The 20531-nt window shown below is 46.5% G+C and overlaps 1 protein-coding gene across 3 annotated transcripts in view; it reads right to left on the bottom strand.

Annotated features, from left to right (window-relative positions):
• The window catches only part of Fbxl2 (F-box and leucine rich repeat protein 2), a 42019-nt gene that overhangs the window by 12651 nt on the left and 8837 nt on the right, over positions 1–20531 (bottom strand). For all 3 annotated transcript variants that reach the window (XR_003485241.2, XR_003485240.2, XM_027415292.2), the window contains exons 2-5: positions 18767–18828; positions 6798–6852; positions 6496–6570; positions 3306–3400 (exon numbers count right to left, since the gene is read on the bottom strand). Coding sequence is in view for 1 of the 3 variants with exons in the window: in XM_027415292.2 (XP_027271093.1) it covers positions 3306–3400; positions 6496–6570; positions 6798–6852; positions 18767–18828 (287 nt within the window). In the remaining 2 variants the exon portion in view is untranslated. The remainder of the gene's footprint in view (positions 1–3305; positions 3401–6495; positions 6571–6797; positions 6853–18766; positions 18829–20531) is intronic.

A 20531-nucleotide genomic window follows, 5' to 3' on the forward strand; every position in this document is an offset into this window, starting at 1 on the left:
AGAAAATAAAAATGTTAAAGCTTTTAATGAATTGATGGACTGACTGGCTGATTTTTGCAGTGCTGGGCCTCCCACATGCTACACGAGTGTTCTGTCATTTTGCACCCTACCTTCCCCAAGCCTAACAAAGGATACGACCCAAAAGAGAACAGTAAAAACACTGCAGATGCATCCCAGACTTCAACTCAACAGAGCAGTTACAGGAACAAAAACTGGTCCACACACCAGTGGGATGCACGCCACCTGCCCAACACTGGGCAGAATCCTGCGTGCTGTCAACAGCAGAGAAACTACATCTGCGAGGAACAGAGGACTCTTCTAGCCAAGTCTACTCAAGGCTCACGAGCAAAGACAGCGGGCAAGGGCACTGAAAGTTCTATTCATTTTACCCAGAATACATGCAGCTACAGTGCCGAGTGAAGACATTTCGTGGAGACGTGAGAGGTTTTGTTCATTTGAGAAGACACGTTAAGCGTGACCGTGATGACAGTGTACTAATAGATTAATGACAAATTGAACACCACAGGTAGAAAACAGATGAGTGAGTCTGCAAAGAGCAAGGCAGGGCACGTGCTAGGGTACAGGGTTTGTCTGGTGTGTACCAGGCTCGGGGTACACATGTGCTCACACACACACACACACACACACACCCCGGAGCCGGTATGGAATACAGCTCAGTGGCAGACTGCATGCATGGCACATACGAGGTTCCACCTGAGCACTGCAGGGGGTGAAAAATCAATATATATAAGAAATGATCATTTATCAGTGTCTAATAATGAACAGTGAAGAAGACTGGAATAAAGCACCTCAGAATACAAGTGGAGGCTAGAGAGATGGCCCGGTGGTGGAAAGCACACACGGCTCTGGTAAGAGCCCTGAGCTCAGTTCCCAGCACCTATGCTAGGTGGCTCACAATCACCTGTAACTCCAACTCTGGGGATCTGGTGCCCTCTTCTGGCTCCTTGGACACTGCACTCAAATGCACACACCCTACCCCACAACAGATAGACATGTACACGTGCTTTTGCAGAGAACCTGTATTCAGCTCCCAGCACCCACAAGGCAGCTTATAACTCCAGTTCCAGATGTGACACACTCTTCTGGCCTCAGTGGGCACCGGGCACATATGGTGCACATCTGTGAAGACATTCTCACGTGCACATAAAATAAAAAAACAAACAAATCTTAAAGACTTACAAGGAAAGCACAGGACAGGTTTGGCAGCAAGTTCTAATGTTCCATAAGGAAGAAGTCAGTGAAGTGTCTTTCATTAAAAGCTTCATTTCGGGGGTCGGGAGGGGATGGCTGAGAAGCTAATTAGTCGCCCTTGCTGTTTTCCTAGAGGATCCAAGTTCAGTTCCCGCCACTCACATGGTGGTCCTCAACTACCCATAACTGAGGGAGGGGCACAGCTGCCAGCTGGCCACATGGTAACAAGAATGAACAGAGAAACTACTCTAGAGACTGTGTTGTGTTTAGATGCAGATGTTCAATAAAGTATATAAGACACTCCCAAGTATACTATGATACAAATATTGGACAATTTTTGTATCATATACAAATATGACCAGTTCTGTGGTCATAGCAGTGTTCCAAACACGCCTAAGGCTAGACTAAGCTTTGCAGTTCAGTGCGGTTAGCACTGAACAATTATAGGAGGTTACTTTTATTTTATGAACTTGTATGTGTCTGTGTGTGTGCCGTGTAAGTGCAGGTGAGAAGAGGGCGCAGGATCCCCTGGAGCTGGAGGTACAGCAGGTTCTGAGCTACTGGACATGGGTGCTGGAAACTGCAAGAGCAGCAGGTGCTCTTGAGTCCTGAGCCATCTCCCCTACACCGGAAGACAGGTTTATCAGATGGTAAGCCTGACATCTCAACAGCACCTGGACAGCTATAGGACAGATTACTGCTCAGCAGTAAAAAAGGAACAAACGGTATCTACAGCAAGATGAATGAATGAGTCCAGGGCAGCTCTGCTGAGTGGATATCTAAATAATCAATAAAGATGTTTGAGGAAACTGCTGTTTTTGGCCCCTCAACAGTGCTTTCCTATGGGACATGGTGGCGCACACCTTTAGCCCCCAGTACTCAGGAGGCAGAGGCAGGCGGTCTCTGTGAGCTCCAGGCCAGCCTAGTCTACAGAGAGAGAGAGTTCTAGGTCAGTCAGGGCTGTATCATGAGAGTCTAAAATAAACAAATGACATTTCTTTCATAGTCCCCACCAGCAATCCCCATTTTCACATTTTGGTGTCTTCAATGGGGCCGCTATTAGATTTATGTCTTGCATGATAAGCTACATCAGACTTATTAGTAAATCCTTGCTTCCTGTTAAGCTAGACTCAGGCCATTTCACTTCTTAAGTACAAAATCTGGCTTGAGGGCCTGCACTGGTCTCTACTGCCCCTGAGGCAGGGCTTCTCTGTGCTGGAACTCTCTGTAGCCCTGGCTGTACTGGAACTCACTCTGTAGACCAGACTAGCCTCAAACTCTGCGAGATCTGCCTGCCTCTGTCCTCCACGCCCAAGTGCTGGAATTAAAGGCGTGCACCACCATGCCCCACCTGAACTGGTCTGTGTGTGTTAGTACCTCCACAATGTACACAGTGACGGTTTCATATGGTATTTTTCACTGTGGTAGTGCAGGGGTGTTGACCACAGTCAAGCCACATGACCTGCATCTGCCCTCCCTCCCTTTACCCAACAGAGCCCCTCTCCTCTACTTTCTGCTATGTCCTTACTTTAGAAAAACCCTCATGGAGCCTGAGTGTAGTGAGGATCTCTGAGTTCAAGGCCATTCTGGTCACATAGCAAGTTCCAGGGCAGTCAGAGTTACATAATCAAGAGACCCCTCCCCCCATCTTAGTAAGAAGAAGAAAAAACCTTCATGGTCTGGAGAGATGGTTCAGCAGGTAAAAAAATGTGTGCCACCAAGCCTGATGTCGCAGTTAGCTTCATGTGTCAACTATATATAACCCTAGAATCACCTGGGAAGAGGGTCCACTCAAGAAATTGCTTCTATCAGACTGACCCGTGGCCAGGTCTGTGAGACATTTTTCTCAACTGCCAATTGATGTAGGAGGGCCCAACCCACTGTGGGCAACAGGAGAGCTCGAGATCACACTAGACAGGTGGAGTCATTTGTCCCCAGGCTCTTCCCTTCAGGACAGCGGGGTGTCAGTTATTCCAAAGGCATAGCTCTTGTTATGCAAATGAGCACAGAAAGGTCATAACGGAAGGAAAGCCTAGAACATGTTTGCTTTGCTTTTGAAAATGTCAGTCATCAGCTGTGGGGCTGTCACTCACTTCAAGGAGGAGTCCCCGACGCCGATGCAGCCACGCAAGCTGAGTTTTCTAAGGAAGCCACCGCACCTCTTGGAGATGTTTTCCACCACTTGGCCCTTAAGTGGAGAAAGGCAGGAAACGGGTCACTTTTTCACGCTGCTTCTTTCAAGATGGAATAAGCTCAACTCTAAATGCAGTTTTCCAGATGCAACCAGACGCCCCCATGCTCTCTGGAGACCATCCTCACCTGTCTTCCACCAGCACAGGGAGGGGTCTCTAAGGGCCTAGCTGCCTTTCAAAGGGTTTGGACACACCCTCCCCACACTCACAGCTATCCCAGCATTCCACTGGAACGTGGCAGTGAAAGCCACTGGAGAATAAAATACTACTGCTAAAAAACAAGTCAATCTTTTTAGTGTATGGGTGGGTGTGTATCTTTGTGTGTGGTGTGTGTGTCTCTGTGTGTATGTATGTATTGTGTGTGTGTGTATAGTGTGTGGGGGTTGTGTGCGTAGTGAGTATATCTGGGTATTTGTGTGTGGTGTGTGTGTGTGTATCTGTGTATGTATGTATGTATTGTGTGTGTGTGTGTGTGTGTGTGTGTGTGTGTGTGTGGTGTTTGTGTGTATAGCTATCTTGGCAGAGACCTATAAAACAGGGAATTTGCTAGGACACAAACCACAGTGCCATAAGAGGGGCTGACACACACTGCTACCTGGCTAACATTTCAACTAGACGCAAGTCGGAACTTTGACTCTAGTGGTATTCAGTATGTTTTCTTGAGGGTTACCTAAGCTAGTTTCTAAGATATTATTTTATTTATGTATATGTGTGTGTGAGTACTCACAGGGCCAGGAGAGGGCACTGGATCCCCTGGAGACCCAGCTTTTAGGAGCTGGTAGGCCACCCAACATGTGTGCTGTGAACTGAACTGGGGGCCTCTACAAAGGGGGCAAGCGGATGCCCATGGGAGGCCTGCCCCTTTCTGAGTGAATACGGAGGAGGGGTGGATCGAGGGAGGGAGAGGAGACTACAGTCAGGATGTAAAATAAGTAAATAAATAAGTGCTGAACTGATTGGGAGGGCTTGAGAGAACTGCACAAGGAATATGGGGGCGGAAGTGACTGTTTCATTGTGTACGTGTAAGAAATTCTCAAGAATAAAGAAAAATCAATGTAAACATAAACAAAGATGAAAACCAGAAAGTGATCTTTGCTCCTGAGCTATCTCTCTAACAAGAGTTTGTCATCTTTAAGCAAAATCCAAGACAACTGTAAAATAAATCTTTGCTACCAAAGGGAAAAGATGATTGGGACTTGGAAATCTAGGTATGAGAGCACCGAGCACCGAAGCCCACAGCCACTTCTGTGTACCCTTCCATTTGGAAGACTTCCTTATTCTTTTTTTTTTTTTTTCTACAGTTCTTATACCAGAATTTTTTTTAAAGTTATGTACATGGTGATAATTATGCATCATTATTTCTAAGAAGGGAAAAATAGCAAGTCCTTTGCTAGTTCAATATCTATTCACTACTTGCCTGACACAGCACACCACAGGCAAGCACATTAGGATGAGAGACTCTAAGGAAAAAGGCCCTAAATTGGCTTTAGAACCTATTAAAAGTTTGGACTTGAACATGGTCATTTTTTGTCCTGGTTACGCTCTTTAGTTAGATTTGTTTGTTTGTTTGTTTTGTTTTTCGAAACAGGGTTTCTCTGTGTAGCTTTGGAGCCTATCCTGGCACTCACTCTGGAGACCAGGCTGGCCTCGAACTCAGAGATCTGCCTGCCTCTGCCTCCCCAGTGCTGGGATTAAAGGCGTGCGCCACCAACACCCAGCGCTCTTTAGTTAGATCTTTGGGACTCTTGTATTATCTGTTTTTAATCATATTCAATCCCCCCCAACTCCTCCCAGGTCCACCCCTCCTTATATACCCAACTCTGTGGATTGTTTTTGTTTTCTTCACCCATCAAGTCTAATTTGTACTATCCATCTATTCTTGGAGGTGTGCCACTCCTTGGAGCACAATTGGCTGACAGGGCCTTTATTCTTAAAGAAAATGGACTCTCCCTCTCCCAACAACTTTGTCAATAGTTCCTGGGCTATGGGTGGATAGCATTTTTCATAACTACAAAGATGGATGAGGAATGTCCGATTTCTTCTTTTATTTTGAATTTGTATTTGTTTGTATGTATATGCGTGTAAATGTACCATGGCACATGTGTGGAGGTCAGAGGCCAGTCTGCAAGAGTCTGTTCTTCCCTTCCACCATGTGGGGCCCCAGAACTGATCTCAGATCGTCAGGCTTGGTTGCAGCAAGTGCCTTTACCAACCCCCTGAGCCATCTCCTGATCTCACATGTCCAGTCTCTGGAGGCATGGAAATGGCTCGACAGAGAGACTCACGCACACTCAGAAAGAGTGGCCCTCGGGGGAAGACCCCTAAGCTCCCACCACTTCAACACTTTGTTCTGTCTATCAACCCGCAGGCGTGTAACCTACTTCCCTACGTAAGTACTTAGACCCAACCTATTTGTTCCTCAGTTTCTTCAGTCTGTTTTTTCAAATTAGTTTATCAAGTCACATGTATGTGTGTTTGCCTGTGTGAGTTTATGTGCACAATGCTGAGTGTAGGAGCCCTCAGAGGCCAGAAGAGGGTGCATAAGCCACCATGTGTTATTGGGAATCAAACCCAGGTCAAGTGCTCTTAACCACTGAGCCATCTCTATAGCCTCTCTGCTGTCTGGTATTGAGAGGATGGACTACACTGGCATATGTGGCTTGCTTAGAACTGCATGGGCAGCCAGGAATTGCTGCTGTGTGTTATCTGCAGGGACTATGGCTTCCCTTTCAGAGGGACACACGGATCCCTTGTTCCTTGTCTCTTCTGTACTCACACAGCAAAGCATGAGGAATGAAGGACTCTACAGTGAACAGTGTGGGTGGGGAACTCTGCCCACTTGTTGGTGATGCTTGCTGTATGGAGAGACCCTGCCTCAAAAGACACCATCACCAATGGGACCAGAGTGGCATCTGAGTAGGTAAAGGTGCCTGATCCTAAGCCTGAAGACCAGAGTCTGATCCTTGGGACCGGAGAACCAACTCCTGCAAGGTTGTCCTTTGATCCACACTAAAACCCTGGACAAATGCATGTACACGCACATACCCATACAATAAATAAATATGAAAATAATTTAAGTGGACTAACTTACCTCTACATCTGTTTGAAAGTTAAAAAGATCTATTCTTTGCCAGTTGCTTCCATCCAGGGCTAAGATGTTCCATGCCTGGGAGGGGGAGGTAAGAGAGGAAAGTGAGTGAGTGAGTGAGGAGGGGACTCGTCTGCTAAGAACGGATAAGGTTTTGTATTTCCAAACTTCTGCTCATGGTGTAGTCAAGTTCAAATAAAACACAGAATTATAGTCTGTTATTTTAATAAGACAACATTTACTTGTAATGTGTTTGAACCAAGCTCAGTCCTCTCATTGATACTAACAATCAGGTGATACTCTACCTTGGAAATTTGTGCACACCGGCAAAGAGTTACGATATCCAAGAAGGAGAATATTCTAGAGAGAGAGAAAAACAAAGACAAGGAGGTGGCGTCAACATCTTAGGACAATTAGCACTTGAGAGTAAAATCTAAGGCATCACCTGGATACACAGAATTTTCAAGAGCCGTTGGCTGGCAACATGCTCAGCTAACACACTAACGCCCCATCGCTGTTGTAGAACTGTCTTCCTGGGCCAATTCTGCTTTAGTCCCATCATACAAATTCTCTCCAACCAGGAGTCACGAAACTTCTACTTCTCCTGCTCTGAGAACTGGACGTGGAATGATGGACCCTTCATTCTCCTTGAAGACCAGAATTCTAGTTTCCCAGGTGCCTGGACCGGGGTAATTAGTTCCCCACCCTTCTAATGTTCCTAATGCACGGAGCCAACTCCTGGTCAAATTCTGGCCGCAGATACTGGAGCCTCAAAGGACACAGTTCACAGGGTTGGAGGAGAAAGTCCATTTGCTGGGTGTGTCTGTCCATCTGTGAAGAGTGCTCCCAGTCTCCAAGCACTTTTTCCCAGTGCTCCCACTTTCCAAGCCAAGGAGCCAAACCATCCAGCATCTGCCACCATCGGAACCTTGGCCCCACACCCACCAGGAGAGGGAGAGGCCCCACCTGCACCCACTGGAAGAAGGGAAGGGAAGACAACAGCATAAGAACACAGTCAACAACAGAAGGACTAATATGACCCCACCAGAGTCTAGGGACTCCACACCAGCAAGCCCTGAGCTTCCCAACGCAGATGAAGCAGAAGAGAATGAATGACCTTAAGAACAACTTTTGAAGATGACAGAGGCCCTCAAAGAGGAAATGAGAAAAATCCCCTAAAGAAATGGAAGAAAAAACTAACAAAAAAATGGAACAAATGGAGGAAAAGACAAACCAAAAAAAAAAAAATGCAAGAAATCAACAAATCTCTTAAAGCAAGGAAAGCCAAGAAAAAACAAACAGGTGAAGGAAACAATTCAAATAGTTCAAGACTTGAAAACTGAAATAGAGACAATAAAGAAAACACAAACTGAGGGAATGCTGGAAATAGAAAATCTGAGTAAATGATCAGAACTACAGATACAAGCATAACCAACAGAATACAAGAGATGGAAGAGAGAGTCTCAGGTGCTGAAGACACACTAGCGGAAATAGACTCATTGACTAAAGAAAATGTTAAGTCCAACAAATCCTTAACACAAGATATCCAGGGAATATGGAACATCATGAGAAGACCAAACCTAACAATAATAGGTATAGAGGGCAGCGAAGAAGCCCAGCTCAAAAGTGCATAAAGCATATTCAAAAAAATCATAGAAGAAAACTTTCCCAACCTAAAGAAGGACATGCCTATGAAAGGACATTCAATGTAACCCCATCAAAATCCCAGTACAATTCTTCACAGACCTTGAAAGAACATACTCAACTTTATGCAGAAAAACAAAAAACCCAGGATAGCCAAAACAACCCTGAATGTTAAAGGAACTTCTGGAGGCATCACCATCCCTGACTTCAAGCTCTATTACAGAGCTATAGTAATGAAGACAGCTTGGTATTTGCATAAAAACAGACAGACCAATGGAATTGAATTGAAGACCCTGATATTAATCCACACACCTATGAACAACTGATTTTTGACAAAAAAAGCTAAAATTATAAAATGGAAAAAATAAAGCATCTTCAACAAATGGTGCTGGCATAACTGGATGCTGGTGTGTAGAGCATTGCAGATAGATCCATATCTATCACCATGCACAAAACTTCAGTCCAAATGGAACAAAGACCTCAACATAAATCCAGCCACACTGAACCTCTTAGAAGAGAAAGTGGGAAGTAGTCTTGAATGAATTGGTACAGGAGACCGCTTCCTGAACGTAATGCCAATAGCACAGACACTGAGATCGACAATTAATAAAGGGGACCTCCTGAAACTGAGAAGCTTCTGTAAGGCAAAGGGCACAGTCAAGAAGACAAAATAGCAGCCCACAGATGGGAAAAGATCTTCACCAACCCCACATCTGACAGAGGGCTGATTTCCAAAATATACAAAGAACTCAAGAAGCTAGTCATCAAAACACCAAATAATACAATTAAAAAGTGGGGTACAGAACTAAATAGAGAATTCTCAATAGAAGAATCTCAAATGGCCGAATGACACTTAAGTGCTCAATATCCTTAGCTATCAGGGAAATGCAACTCAAAACAACTCTGAGATACCATCTTACACTGACCAGAATGGCTAAAATAAAAAACACCAATGACAGTTTATGCTGGAGAGGTTGTGGAGAAAGGGGAACACTTCTCCACTGCTGGTGGGAGTGCAAACTTCAACAGCCACTTTGGAAATCAGTATGGTGGTTTCTCAGGAAAACAGGATATCAGTCTACCTCAAGATCCAGCAATTCCACTCTTAGGCATATACCCAAAGGATGCACTTTCATACAACAAGGACCTCTGTTCAACTGTGTTCATAGCAGCACTATTTGTAATAGCCAGAAACTGGAAGCAACCTAGATGCCCCTCAACCGAAGAATGGATAAAGAAAATGTGATAAATTTACACAATGGAGTACTACACACAGGAAAAAAAAATGAAATGTTGAAATTCGCAGGCAAATGGATGGAACTAGAAGAAACCATCCTGAGTGAGGTAACCCAGTCACAGAAAGAAAAACATGGTTTGTACTCACTCATAAGTGGATATTAGACGTAGAGAAAAGAATAACCAGCCTGCAATCCACAACCCCAGAGAAGCTAGGAAACAAGGAGGACCCTGAGAGAGACAGACATGGACCCTGGAGAAGGGGGAAGGGACAAGATCTCCTGAGTAAATTGGGAGCATGGGAGGGGGTGGGAGGGAGAAGAAAGAGGAGAGGAGAAGGGGAGGAGCAGGACAGTCAAGTTGGGGGAAGAACAGAGAAAGACAAGGAAAGAGAGACCTTAATAGAGGAAGCCACTGTGGGCTTAACAAGAAACCTGGCACTAGGGAAATCTCCAGGAATCCTCACGGATGACACCAACTAAGAATCTAAGCAATAGTGGAGAGGCTGCCTTAAACGCCCTTCCTCTATAGTGAGATTGGTGACTACCTTACATGCCATCCTAGAGCCTTCATCCAGTAGCTGATGGAAACAGAAGCAGAGATTCACAGATAAGCACTGAGCTGAACTCCTGGAATCCAGATGTAGAGAAGGATGATGAGAAAAGGGGTCAAGACCATGCTGGGAAAACCCACAGAAACAGCTGACCTGAGCAAGTGTGAGCTCACAGACCCAGACTGAGAGCTGGAGAACCAGCACAGGACCAAACCAGACCCCCTGAACATGGGTGTCAGTTAAGAGGCCTGGGCAGCCTATGGGGCCTCTGGCAGTGGAACCAGTATTTATCCCTAGGGCACAAATAGACTTTGGAATAGACTTTCCCTATGGAGGGACACTCTCTCAGCCTTGCTACAGAGGGGAGGATGTAGGTCCTGCCCCAAATGATGGGACAGACTTTGATGATCCCCCACGGGAGCACTCACCCTCCCTGAGGGGCAGATGGGGGGTTGGTGAGGGGAATGGGAGGGCAGGAGGGAGAGGGAACTGGGATTGGTATTTAAAATAAGATTATCTTAATTTAAATAAAAGTTAATTTAAAAAAGCCAAGGGGCCACAGGAGATGAAAAAGATGGGAAAGAAAGCAAAAGGACAGATGGAAGCCTGGGATGTCTGTAGTGGTTTTAGAGGAAGGAGGCCATGGGTGTGGCAGGGCCTGAGAGGTCCTCTGACACAGCAGAGTGGGCACACTGTGTGTGCACTGCAGGGCTGGGGGAGACGCTGTGAGGAGAAGGGGAAGGTAAGCAAGTGTGGGGAAGGCAAACGCACACCCGTGACATCCAAGTCTTCAAAGTGACGGCCAGTGCTGAGTTACAATTTTGTGGGCTCAGGGATGAGTGACAGAGCCCTAGAATGCCACAGTGATGCAAACGACCGTGGTGGACCCATGCGATACCATGGGACCAGAGATGACGAACATGGCTCTCCAACAGAGGCTCTGTGAACACAAGGGATAGACGCCTAGAGGTGTGCAGAAAATGCCAGCGGCCGAAATGTTTGATTCACATTGATTCACACTCTTAGGTCAGGGTCTCTGCACACTCACGTGACCTCTACGGGAAGCGATCCTGCTCACCCCACAGGCCCACCTGCCCAACAGCTGTGTTGCTGGCTAACACGTGGCCCCACAAACCACACATGTACACATCATGCTGGTGCCCAGTGCAAAAGTGAGAAATAGTGAGGAAGGGGAGCTTGCTAAGGTCCCCTTGAACATCCTCAAGGACAATCCACACAGGGAATGGCACAATCTACCATCCCCCAGTAGCAACAACGCACACTTGTGGTTGTAACAACAGCCACTGACTGCGTGCGGCGTACCTCCCACAGGCTACATGTCAGTCACTTATCACAGCCACACTGTAAGGAAAGGACTGTTGTGTCCATTTTGAGACAACGGTACTTGACCAAGCCACAGGGGTAAAACAATGAAGCTGGAATCTGAACCAAGTAGTCCAGCCGGACCAGGAACCCACGAATATACGTGTACTGCCTGGGAAAGTTGGGCACAGACCTTTCTTCCTTGGGACTTGACGAGCCACTGTGTGGAGGAGTTTTCTTTTAGTGAGCATGCAGTTTGGAAAAATCTAGTCTCACTAAGCAAAGCAAGACCTCTGTAGACTCAAGCAGACCAGAAGCAGTGGGTCAGAATGCGTGTACATTCTCTTGTGCTGATGACTCAGTTTTACGGCCACGAGTGGAAAAGCACATTGCCCACGGTGTTTACATCATTTTCCCCACACACATCTTTAAACTGAATGCAATTTCATTCTCACAAACAGGCATGGCGCTACTCCCAACTGCCAGTCTACAGCCTGCACCATTCCTGACTCAGTTTCACATACAAAACTGATGCGGAAAGATACTAGTGACAGCCACGGATGGCTGGGGGCCAGGGAAAGGGACGGCAGAGACACACCCTAGAGCACTAGTGATGGACACAGATGGCTGGGGCCAGGGAAAGGGATGGCAGGTAAGGGTGGGCACTTGCTGCCAGGCGGACGACACCCGAGCTGTCCTCTGACGTCCACATGTGTACTGGACATGTGCAAATGCACAAACATGGATAGAACACATACATATCAAGAATGACGACACCACCTCAAGCAGGCAGGCCTATGCCTAGGCCAGGCATGGAACCCCAGGCACAGAAGCTACTCCAGCCCCCTGACTTCTCCATGGCCCCCATGAGAATCAGTCCCTCAGGCCTCCCAGGTCCACAGTTTCTCACCTCCTCCCAAAAGTACCATTTTGTCTGTACTCCTAAAAGCAGCCAAAATCTTCATGGCCTTCCTATTCAGAGACAGAAAAACAAGAACAAACAAAAACCACCTTTCTTTCTTCCTTTATAAACATTTTTGGAGACAGGTTCTCACTCTAGCTCAGGCTGGCCTAGAGCTTGCAGCAATCCTGTCTCAGGCTCCCAAGAACTGGGTTAAAGGTGTGAGCCTGGTACCACTCCTGGCATCTAAAGATGTTCCTAGCCTCCAGGTCTATTTTGTCTTGCATTACTATCCATACAGTCCACAAGTTCAGCAGCAGCTCCATTTGGTAACCCTCTCTCCTGCACCCAACCATGCTCTCACTAACTCCTCCACATGACAGTCATCAGCAATACTTAGCCAGGCGTGGTGGCACACACCTTTGATTCTAGAACTTGGAGGGCAGAGGCAGGTGGATGATCTCTGTGAGTTCAAAGCCAGCCTGGTCTACAAAGTGAGTTCCAGGGAAGCCAGGGCTATGTAGTTCAGACCCTGACTCAAAACAAAACGATAATAATTAAATAAAAATACTACTAGACAATGATTAGTGAGAATCTTCCCCATTTCTTTTTTTAAAAATATTTTATTTATTTATTATGTATACAACATTCTGCTTCCATGTACATCTGCACACCAGAAGAGGGCACCAGATCTCATAGCAGATGGTTGTGAACCACCAGGTGGTTGCTGGGAATTGAACTCAGGACCCCTGGAAGACCAACCAGTGCTCTTAACCTCTGGGCCATCTCTCCAGCCCAAGAATTTTCCCCATTTCTTACTAGTGCTGAGGTCAGATACATTAAAATCCTTTTTGACATTTCTTCCACCAAGGTGACCTGACACTCACAGAGATGCCCCCCGTGGATGAGGTGAAACCGTGTGTCATCCAATCAACCACTTTAAACACTGTGATTCAGCAGCTCTGGTGGTACACAGTCCACTCTGGAGACAGCCGCCTCATGCCCGAGCCAGCCAGCCACTCCCTAGCCCCTGGCAAACACCCATGTGACCAGCTGCAAGGATGCCTTCAGCCATTGACTGTGTGCTGCGTACCTCCCACAGGCTACATGTCAGTCACGTGTGTGTGTGTGTGTGTGTGTGTGTGTGTGTGTGTGTGTGTGTGAGAGAGAGAGAGAGAGAGAGAGAGAGAGAGACAGAGAGAGAGCAAGCTGTGCTCATTTGCTGAAAGCAGCCAACAGATTTAATGCAGTCTCAAATCCCCTACAAATGATGGGAGCAACACATGGCTATAGGTTGATAGCATCCATTTTCTATTTCAAGTACTGTTCTGTGTCAGTTTAGGCCAGCAGAGTGACTGCTTCCCTGTAAAGCTGTATTAAAGGCCAGGCAGTAGTGGTGCACACCTGTAATTCCAGCACTCGTGAGGCAGAGCAGGAGAATCTCTCAGTTCAAGGCACACACACACACACACACACACACGCGCGCGCGCAGCTATGGACAGGTCAGTAAGCAAACTGCAGACAGATGAAAGAAACCAAGAAAGAAGTAGAGAATCCAAGTTTGGGGGTCTAAATTCCAGGAGGAAGACTCTGTTTTCATCCCTTAACATGATATCCTTGAGTAACGTATCTAAATTAATCAGGAAGAGGAAATATGAACCAGTTTAATATCCACTGGGCTAGCTTTTCAACATAAATGACACAAGATGACTATACTGGCTGGTATTTTGTCACGTTGACACAAGCTAGAGTCACCTGGGGAAGAGGGAAATCTCAGTTGAGAATATGCCGCCAGATTGTCCTCTGTTCCACCATTTTCTTGATTAACAGGAGGGCCCAGCCCATTATGGGTGGTGCTACCCTGGGCAGGTGGTCCTGGGTTCTATAAGAAGCAGGCTGAGCAAGCCATGGGGAGCAAGCCAGTGAGCAGCACCCTCCATGGCCTCAGCTTCAGCTCCTGCCTCCTGGGTCCTACCTGGCCTGAGTTCCTTTCCTGACTTCCCTGTTCGATGAACTACAAACTGTTAACATGAAACAAACCCTTCCCTCCCCCAATTTTTTTTTTTTGAAGCAGGGTTTCTCTGTGTAGCTTTGGAGCCTATCCTGGCACTCTCTCTGGAGACCAGGCTGGCCTCGAACTCACAGAGATCCTCCTGCCTCTGCCTCCCCTGTGCTGGGATTAAAGACGTGTGTCACCAACACCTGGCTGACATTTCATCATTGTAAGAGTGACAAAGACACACAGGGACTTGAGACCATGCTGGAGACTAAGCATCAGAAAACAAAATGACAACACAGAATCCTTGATCCTGGTTTTCAGGAGCAGAGGCGGACTGTGAGTTCAAGCCCAGGCTGGGCTACACGGTGACGTACACGCTCATGCAAATGTGTTCACACACCCCATCTCCAAACACGAACCACACAAAGTGGAATCAAGAGACAAGACGGCGATGGCTCAATGGTTGGCAAGAGTGCCTGTCTATAGCATTTGTGATGTCTACCTGGACAGGGATGAACAGGAATCCAACAAGATCAGAAAAGCAGCTTTCACCATCAGTGGGCTCTCTAGCACAAAACAACCAAACCTAGAAAGTCTGTACTGGCATTTTGCATTGCCAGTGAACTTGTGGTGGCCACACCACTGGGGCGTGGCTTCAGGTGCAGATATGACCCATTGTAAGGTAGAGGAGGGGCTGGCTCGAGCTCTCTGGGGTCGTGGAGAGCACTGGAAGGGCAGAGACGGCATCTTCTGAGCAGGAAGACGGCGGTGGTTATTTACTCTTATCTGTGTAAGCGCCTCCCTAATAAATACGTAATTATCATTTATCTTGGGTCTGGTGGATTCATTTAAAGCCCGCCTTCAAAAGTCAGCATTGAACTGAGAAGAAAACAGGGGTCCAAGAGGCAGGGTTTGTGGTGCTCACAGTTCTGCTGAGAAAGCGGAGCCACAGAGAGGAAAACCACTTTCCGAGGCGGCAAAGTCCGCTGCAGAAAACAATTTAACACCCAGCAAAAACTAAAAACCTACATGGTTGTCTAGAGGTAGTTTTCACTTGTAAAACTTCTCACAACAGTATTTAAAATTTCAATTGCTGCCAGGTGGTGATGGCGCATGCCTTTAATTCCAGCACTCGGGAGGCAGAGGCAGGCGGATCTCTGAGTTCGAGGCCAGCCTGGTCTCCAGAGTGAGTTCTAGGACAGCTAGGACTACACAGAAAAGCCCTGTCTCAAGATAGACAGACAGACAGACAGACAGATACAGATATTTAAAAAATATAATTTCAATTGCTCTACCTGGTTTCAAAATAAGAACAGGCATGTGGGAACCTGAACTCTTAAGAAAATGTGATGGACACCTGCTCTCAAGTAGCAATCGTTTCAAAAAATGATTGACAAAATGGGCCTTGTACACAACTTAAAAGCCACAACCTCCATGTTCACAACAACTGATACACCATGGATTGCTGTCTTCTGTGTGCAAGCTTGTACACGTGTGTGTGCTATGATTGTGCATGTGTGGACATGCGTGTGAATGTATGCAGGCATGTGTGTGTGTGCCATGCTTGCACACCTGTGTGTGCATGAGGCAGTCAGAGGTTGACACTGAGATGTCTTTCCTTAGTCTCCTCTCGGCCATATTGTTTTGAGACCAGGTTTCTCAGTATTCCAGCTAGGCTTGCCAGTCAGTGAAGCCTGGGATCCACCTGCCTCAGCTCCTCAGCACTGGGGTTACAGGTGTTGCCACCAAGCCCTGATATTCAAGCCTAGGTTTACTGAGCCACTGACACCTCCATAGGTCCACTTTTGTGTCATTAAAGAACAAAAAAAAATTTTTTTAAAAACAAAGTTTAACTATGCAGCCCTGACTGACTTAGAACTCACTGAGATCCACCTGACTCTTCCTCCCAAGTGCTGGGATTAAAGGGATGACCTAATTTAAGTTACTTACTGACAGACACAAGCTAGTGTTAAGTGAATGTAGACAAAGGCAAGGAGCACAGAGGAAGTCAGGTTTATCAGCAGAGTTGAGAGTACTAAATGTTTGCTTAAGAAATGTTCAGAATCCAGGTTATCATATTTTTCCAAAACTCAATTCTTCCTGGGTTACTCTTTATTCTAAAGATCGTAGGGGTGGGGCTGGGGGCTGGAGAGCTGACTGGGTAATTATGAGGGTGCACTGCTCTTGCAGAGGACCGGAGTTCAGTCCTCAGGGTTGGCACCAGGCAATTACAACCACAACTCTAGCTCCAGGGGATCCGATGCCCTCTTCTGGACACTTCAGGCATTGCATTCCCATGCACATACCCACTTAGGCACAAGCACACGTGATTAAAAATAATAAATCTTTTAAAAACAAGCGGAGCCTGGAGACCAGAAGGAGAGGAATCCCCTGTTCTTATGGTCTTCTCTCAGCTGGGGCCTGAGGCTGGAACCTGTCTTTAGGCCCCTCTGGAGCACCAGCTTCTGCTCCACGCTCCCTGCTCCCCAATGTCTTCCACGTGTTCATTCTTCAAGCATTTTCACAGCTCTCAACCAAGACTGCCATGCAGTGGCCAAACAATTCTGGAATGTCTGTGACACTCAACCCATAGTTAGGTCAGCTTCGGGTGCCACAGGCTGGTGACTCCACAGAAAGACAACCTAAAGAACTAATCCGGGTTCAGAAATCACATGACCACAGAGAGGGACAGAATCCCTTATTTTGAGTTGCATTCCCTAGTATCAGCAAATAGAAACTACGCTGTGGCTGAGTATAAAAGCTCACCCTAGCACAGGGGAAAGGGAAGTTAGTGGCCCCGAGTCACAAACACCAGCACTGGGGAGAAGGGTGGGGTTTACTCACAGCCTAGTCAAGAGTGACTAATGCCCGGGCCGCCTGAAGCCGGATGTGGCTCCCCAGAGCACCAGTGTCACATGTATAGCAAGCAGCCTGAGGCCTGTGTTGACAGTCACTCATACTGAGGGTAGAAGCTGCCTGGACCATATCCCTGTATGGTGACAACAGTCCACCCCGGATCCAACGGCTCCTCAGTCTTTTGAAGCCCGTGTCAGTGAGGGCCATCCAACCCTTTGTCACCATTTTGAATTTAAAAACTCAAAGATGAAGCTGGACACTGACGGTGCATGCCTTTATTCCCAGCACTCGGGAGGCAGAAGCAGGTGGAGCTCTGTGAGTTCGAGACCAGCCTGGTCTACAGAGCTACACAGAGAAACCCTGTCTTGGAAAAAAAAATTCAATGATGATTCTCTTATGCAAATATCTTATTGGAATAAAACAGAAACAACCTTTCTCACGCAGCCCTGACTTAGTTACTGTTTTCATTAACTAATTAGTAAGCACAGTGCCAGACAACCCCTGGAGACTAAACACTCTGGGGCCCCTAGCTAAGTTTTCACCCTGACTGACTCAAGAGAAAAAGTTTAACATCATATGGCAGCAGGGGGAGGCCTGGCAACTTGTTGTCAACCCCAAAAGAGAAAAAAATTTACCCTCAGGTGGACAAGATGGCCCAGTAAGTGAAGGCACCTGCCACCAAGGCTGTTGCTCTGAGTCCCGCCCTTGGGACCCATGGGACATAGCCAACTCACACAAGAGTTTTCTAACCTCCTCCACGGGTGCACACTGTATCACAGATGTGCATACCTTACCCCAAATAAATAAATGTAACATACATAAAGAATTACCCCCATTGATCAAGCAAAACACAGACTCGTTTCTGAAATCAAAAAGATACAGTGTAGCCAGAGAGTGTGCAGTCCTGAGGCCCACTCTCTCTAGATGTAAGCAAGCATCTCCTACAACTTTCACAAAACACTGCAAACGTCTGGCCTCACCCCAGGCCATCACCATGCATGCCAACCTTCCAGACTCCAAGATACCCTGTACCATCCTTGCATCAGAGCCTGTTTCTTGTTTTGGGGGATATTGGCAACAGTTTGGAAAACACCACTCAAGGATGGTCACATGCACATAAGTCAATTATTTGTAAAGAATTAAGATGTAGCAGCCCTCCACAACCAACATTTGATAACTGCAGAATCAAAAAAAAAAAAAAAAAAAGAGGTTGCAGTGCCTAGTGGCCAGCGGTGTCACCCGAAGACTGCAGACTCTAAAATGACTAGCAGCACAGCAGTACATGGACACCTGGATGTCCTTTTGTTTTCCAGTGCCACCACTTACCATGTATTCTCCTCGGGGACAGCACGCCAGCTGCTTGGTAAGGCCATCATAACCACACACCTTTTGTAACTGTTGAATAATTCACCTCTTAGAAAATGTGCCAAACTCTCTGACCCCAAGAGTTCACAACTGTAGCAATCACCTTTCCCCGACTTAATAATTGATTTATAATTATCTAGTCATACCCAACAAGGGCACCTCCTGACGGTACATATGACAATATGAGTCACGTTACAAAACGAGTTAATAAAGGCACATTCTGGAGTAGACCAAGCCAGCCTTAGGAACAAGCTGAATGGATGGCAATTCTATAAGACAAAACCAGAAAGCCAGGCCGGCTCTGAACTGCCCTAGCTCAGGAATGCACTAAGACAGGGGTTGTCCTGCACCTGGCGACCCGAGCCAAACCCGAGCTCTTTAAGGTGTGTGCACTTACCTTAAGAGGAGCTCCTTGGGTAACTTTTTGTTAATAAGGCCGTCATCATTGTTTGAGAAAACCTGCAGGAGAGAGAGAAACTGAGAAACAGTTCTTCAGCCAATGCATGGAAGAAAGCCTAAGTCACACCTTTCCACACTTGATCAGAACAGCACTACTCACTGTCCTACAGAAAAAGTAAAAAGCTTCACATTCACACCTGGAGTTCAATTCCCAGCACCCACGCCAGGCGGCTCACAAGCAGCTGTAACTCCAGCTCTACAGGACCCAGTACCCCTGGACTCTGTGGCCCCAACACACAAGTGCATCCACCACCCCAACCCTGACAAACATATGAACATTATTAAAATTCATAAAAATATAAGTCTTTTTTTAAAGGGTGGCACACCACCATCTGGTACTCATTGTTCTGGAGGCTCTGGTTAGCACACAGCAGGAGAGACAGAAGACATAAGGGACAGCGCCCATTGTATAGAAACAACATTAGAAACCTACAAAAGCATCATAATTCACCAAAAAGTTCAGTGAGGTTATACATTTATAAAAACAGAAATTATACACTTTTTTGTTTGTTTTTGGTTTCTCTGTGTAGCCCTAACTGTTCTGGAACTCACTCTATAGACCAGACTGGCCTCGGACTCAGAGACCGCCTGCCTCTGCCTCCTAAGTGCTGGGACTAAAGGCGTGCGCCACCACCACCCAGAGAAATTAGACACTTTTAAAATTTAATTTTAATTATGTGTGCAGTGTGTGCACATCTGTAGCAGTCTAGGAGGCCAGAAGAGGGCGTCAGACACCCCGGGGCTGAAGTTGTGGGCAGCTGAGAGCTGTCTGCCCCACGTGGGTGCTGGACACTAAATTCCAGTTCTCGACAGGAGCAACCAGTGCTCTTAACTGCTGAGCCCTCTCTCCAGTTTCATGAAAATATATTTCTATACATTAGTAATGGACAACTTGGAAATGAATTTTTAAAAAGCAATCAAACTTATAATGACATTAAAATGAATAAAGTACTCAGAAATGAATTTGACCAAAAAATTTTCAAAAAATGAGTTCCATACTGAAACTGTATTCTGGGTTTGGAGAGATGGTTCAATGGGTCAGATGGCTTGCTGTGCAAACAAAAGATCAGAGTTTGAATCCCAGCCCCCACATGAAGCAGCCAGGCATGGCTGAGTGCCTGTAACTGAGTGATGGTGGATTCCAGCTCACTGGCCAGCCAGCCAGCCAGCTGAACAGCGAGCTTCAAGCTCAGTGATTGTGTCTCAAGCCAATTGGGCAGAATGTGATGAGGAGGCCACTCAACATCCTCCACTGGCGTACACTTCCACATGCAAAGGCATGCACAGACAGACATACATCACACAAACACAGGGGCATACATACATCACACACGCATGCAAGCATGCACACACACATATATACACACACAGGCATGCATCACACAAACACACAGGAGCACACATACATCACACACCCATGCAAGCATAACACATATATGTATACACACACAGACATACATCACACAAACACAGGGGCATACATACATCACACACGCATGCAAGCATGCACACACACATATATACACACACAGGCATGCATCACACAAACACACAGGGGCATACATACATCACACACGCATGCAAGCATGCACACACACATATATACACACACAGGCATGCATCACACAAACACACAGGAGCACACATACATCACACACCCATGCAAGCATAACACATATATGTATACACACACAGGCATATAT

This window comes from Cricetulus griseus, chromosome 4 (genome assembly GCF_003668045.3).
Source record: "Cricetulus griseus strain 17A/GY chromosome 4, alternate assembly CriGri-PICRH-1.0, whole genome shotgun sequence".
Classification (NCBI taxonomy): domain Eukaryota; kingdom Metazoa; phylum Chordata; class Mammalia; order Rodentia; family Cricetidae; genus Cricetulus; species Cricetulus griseus.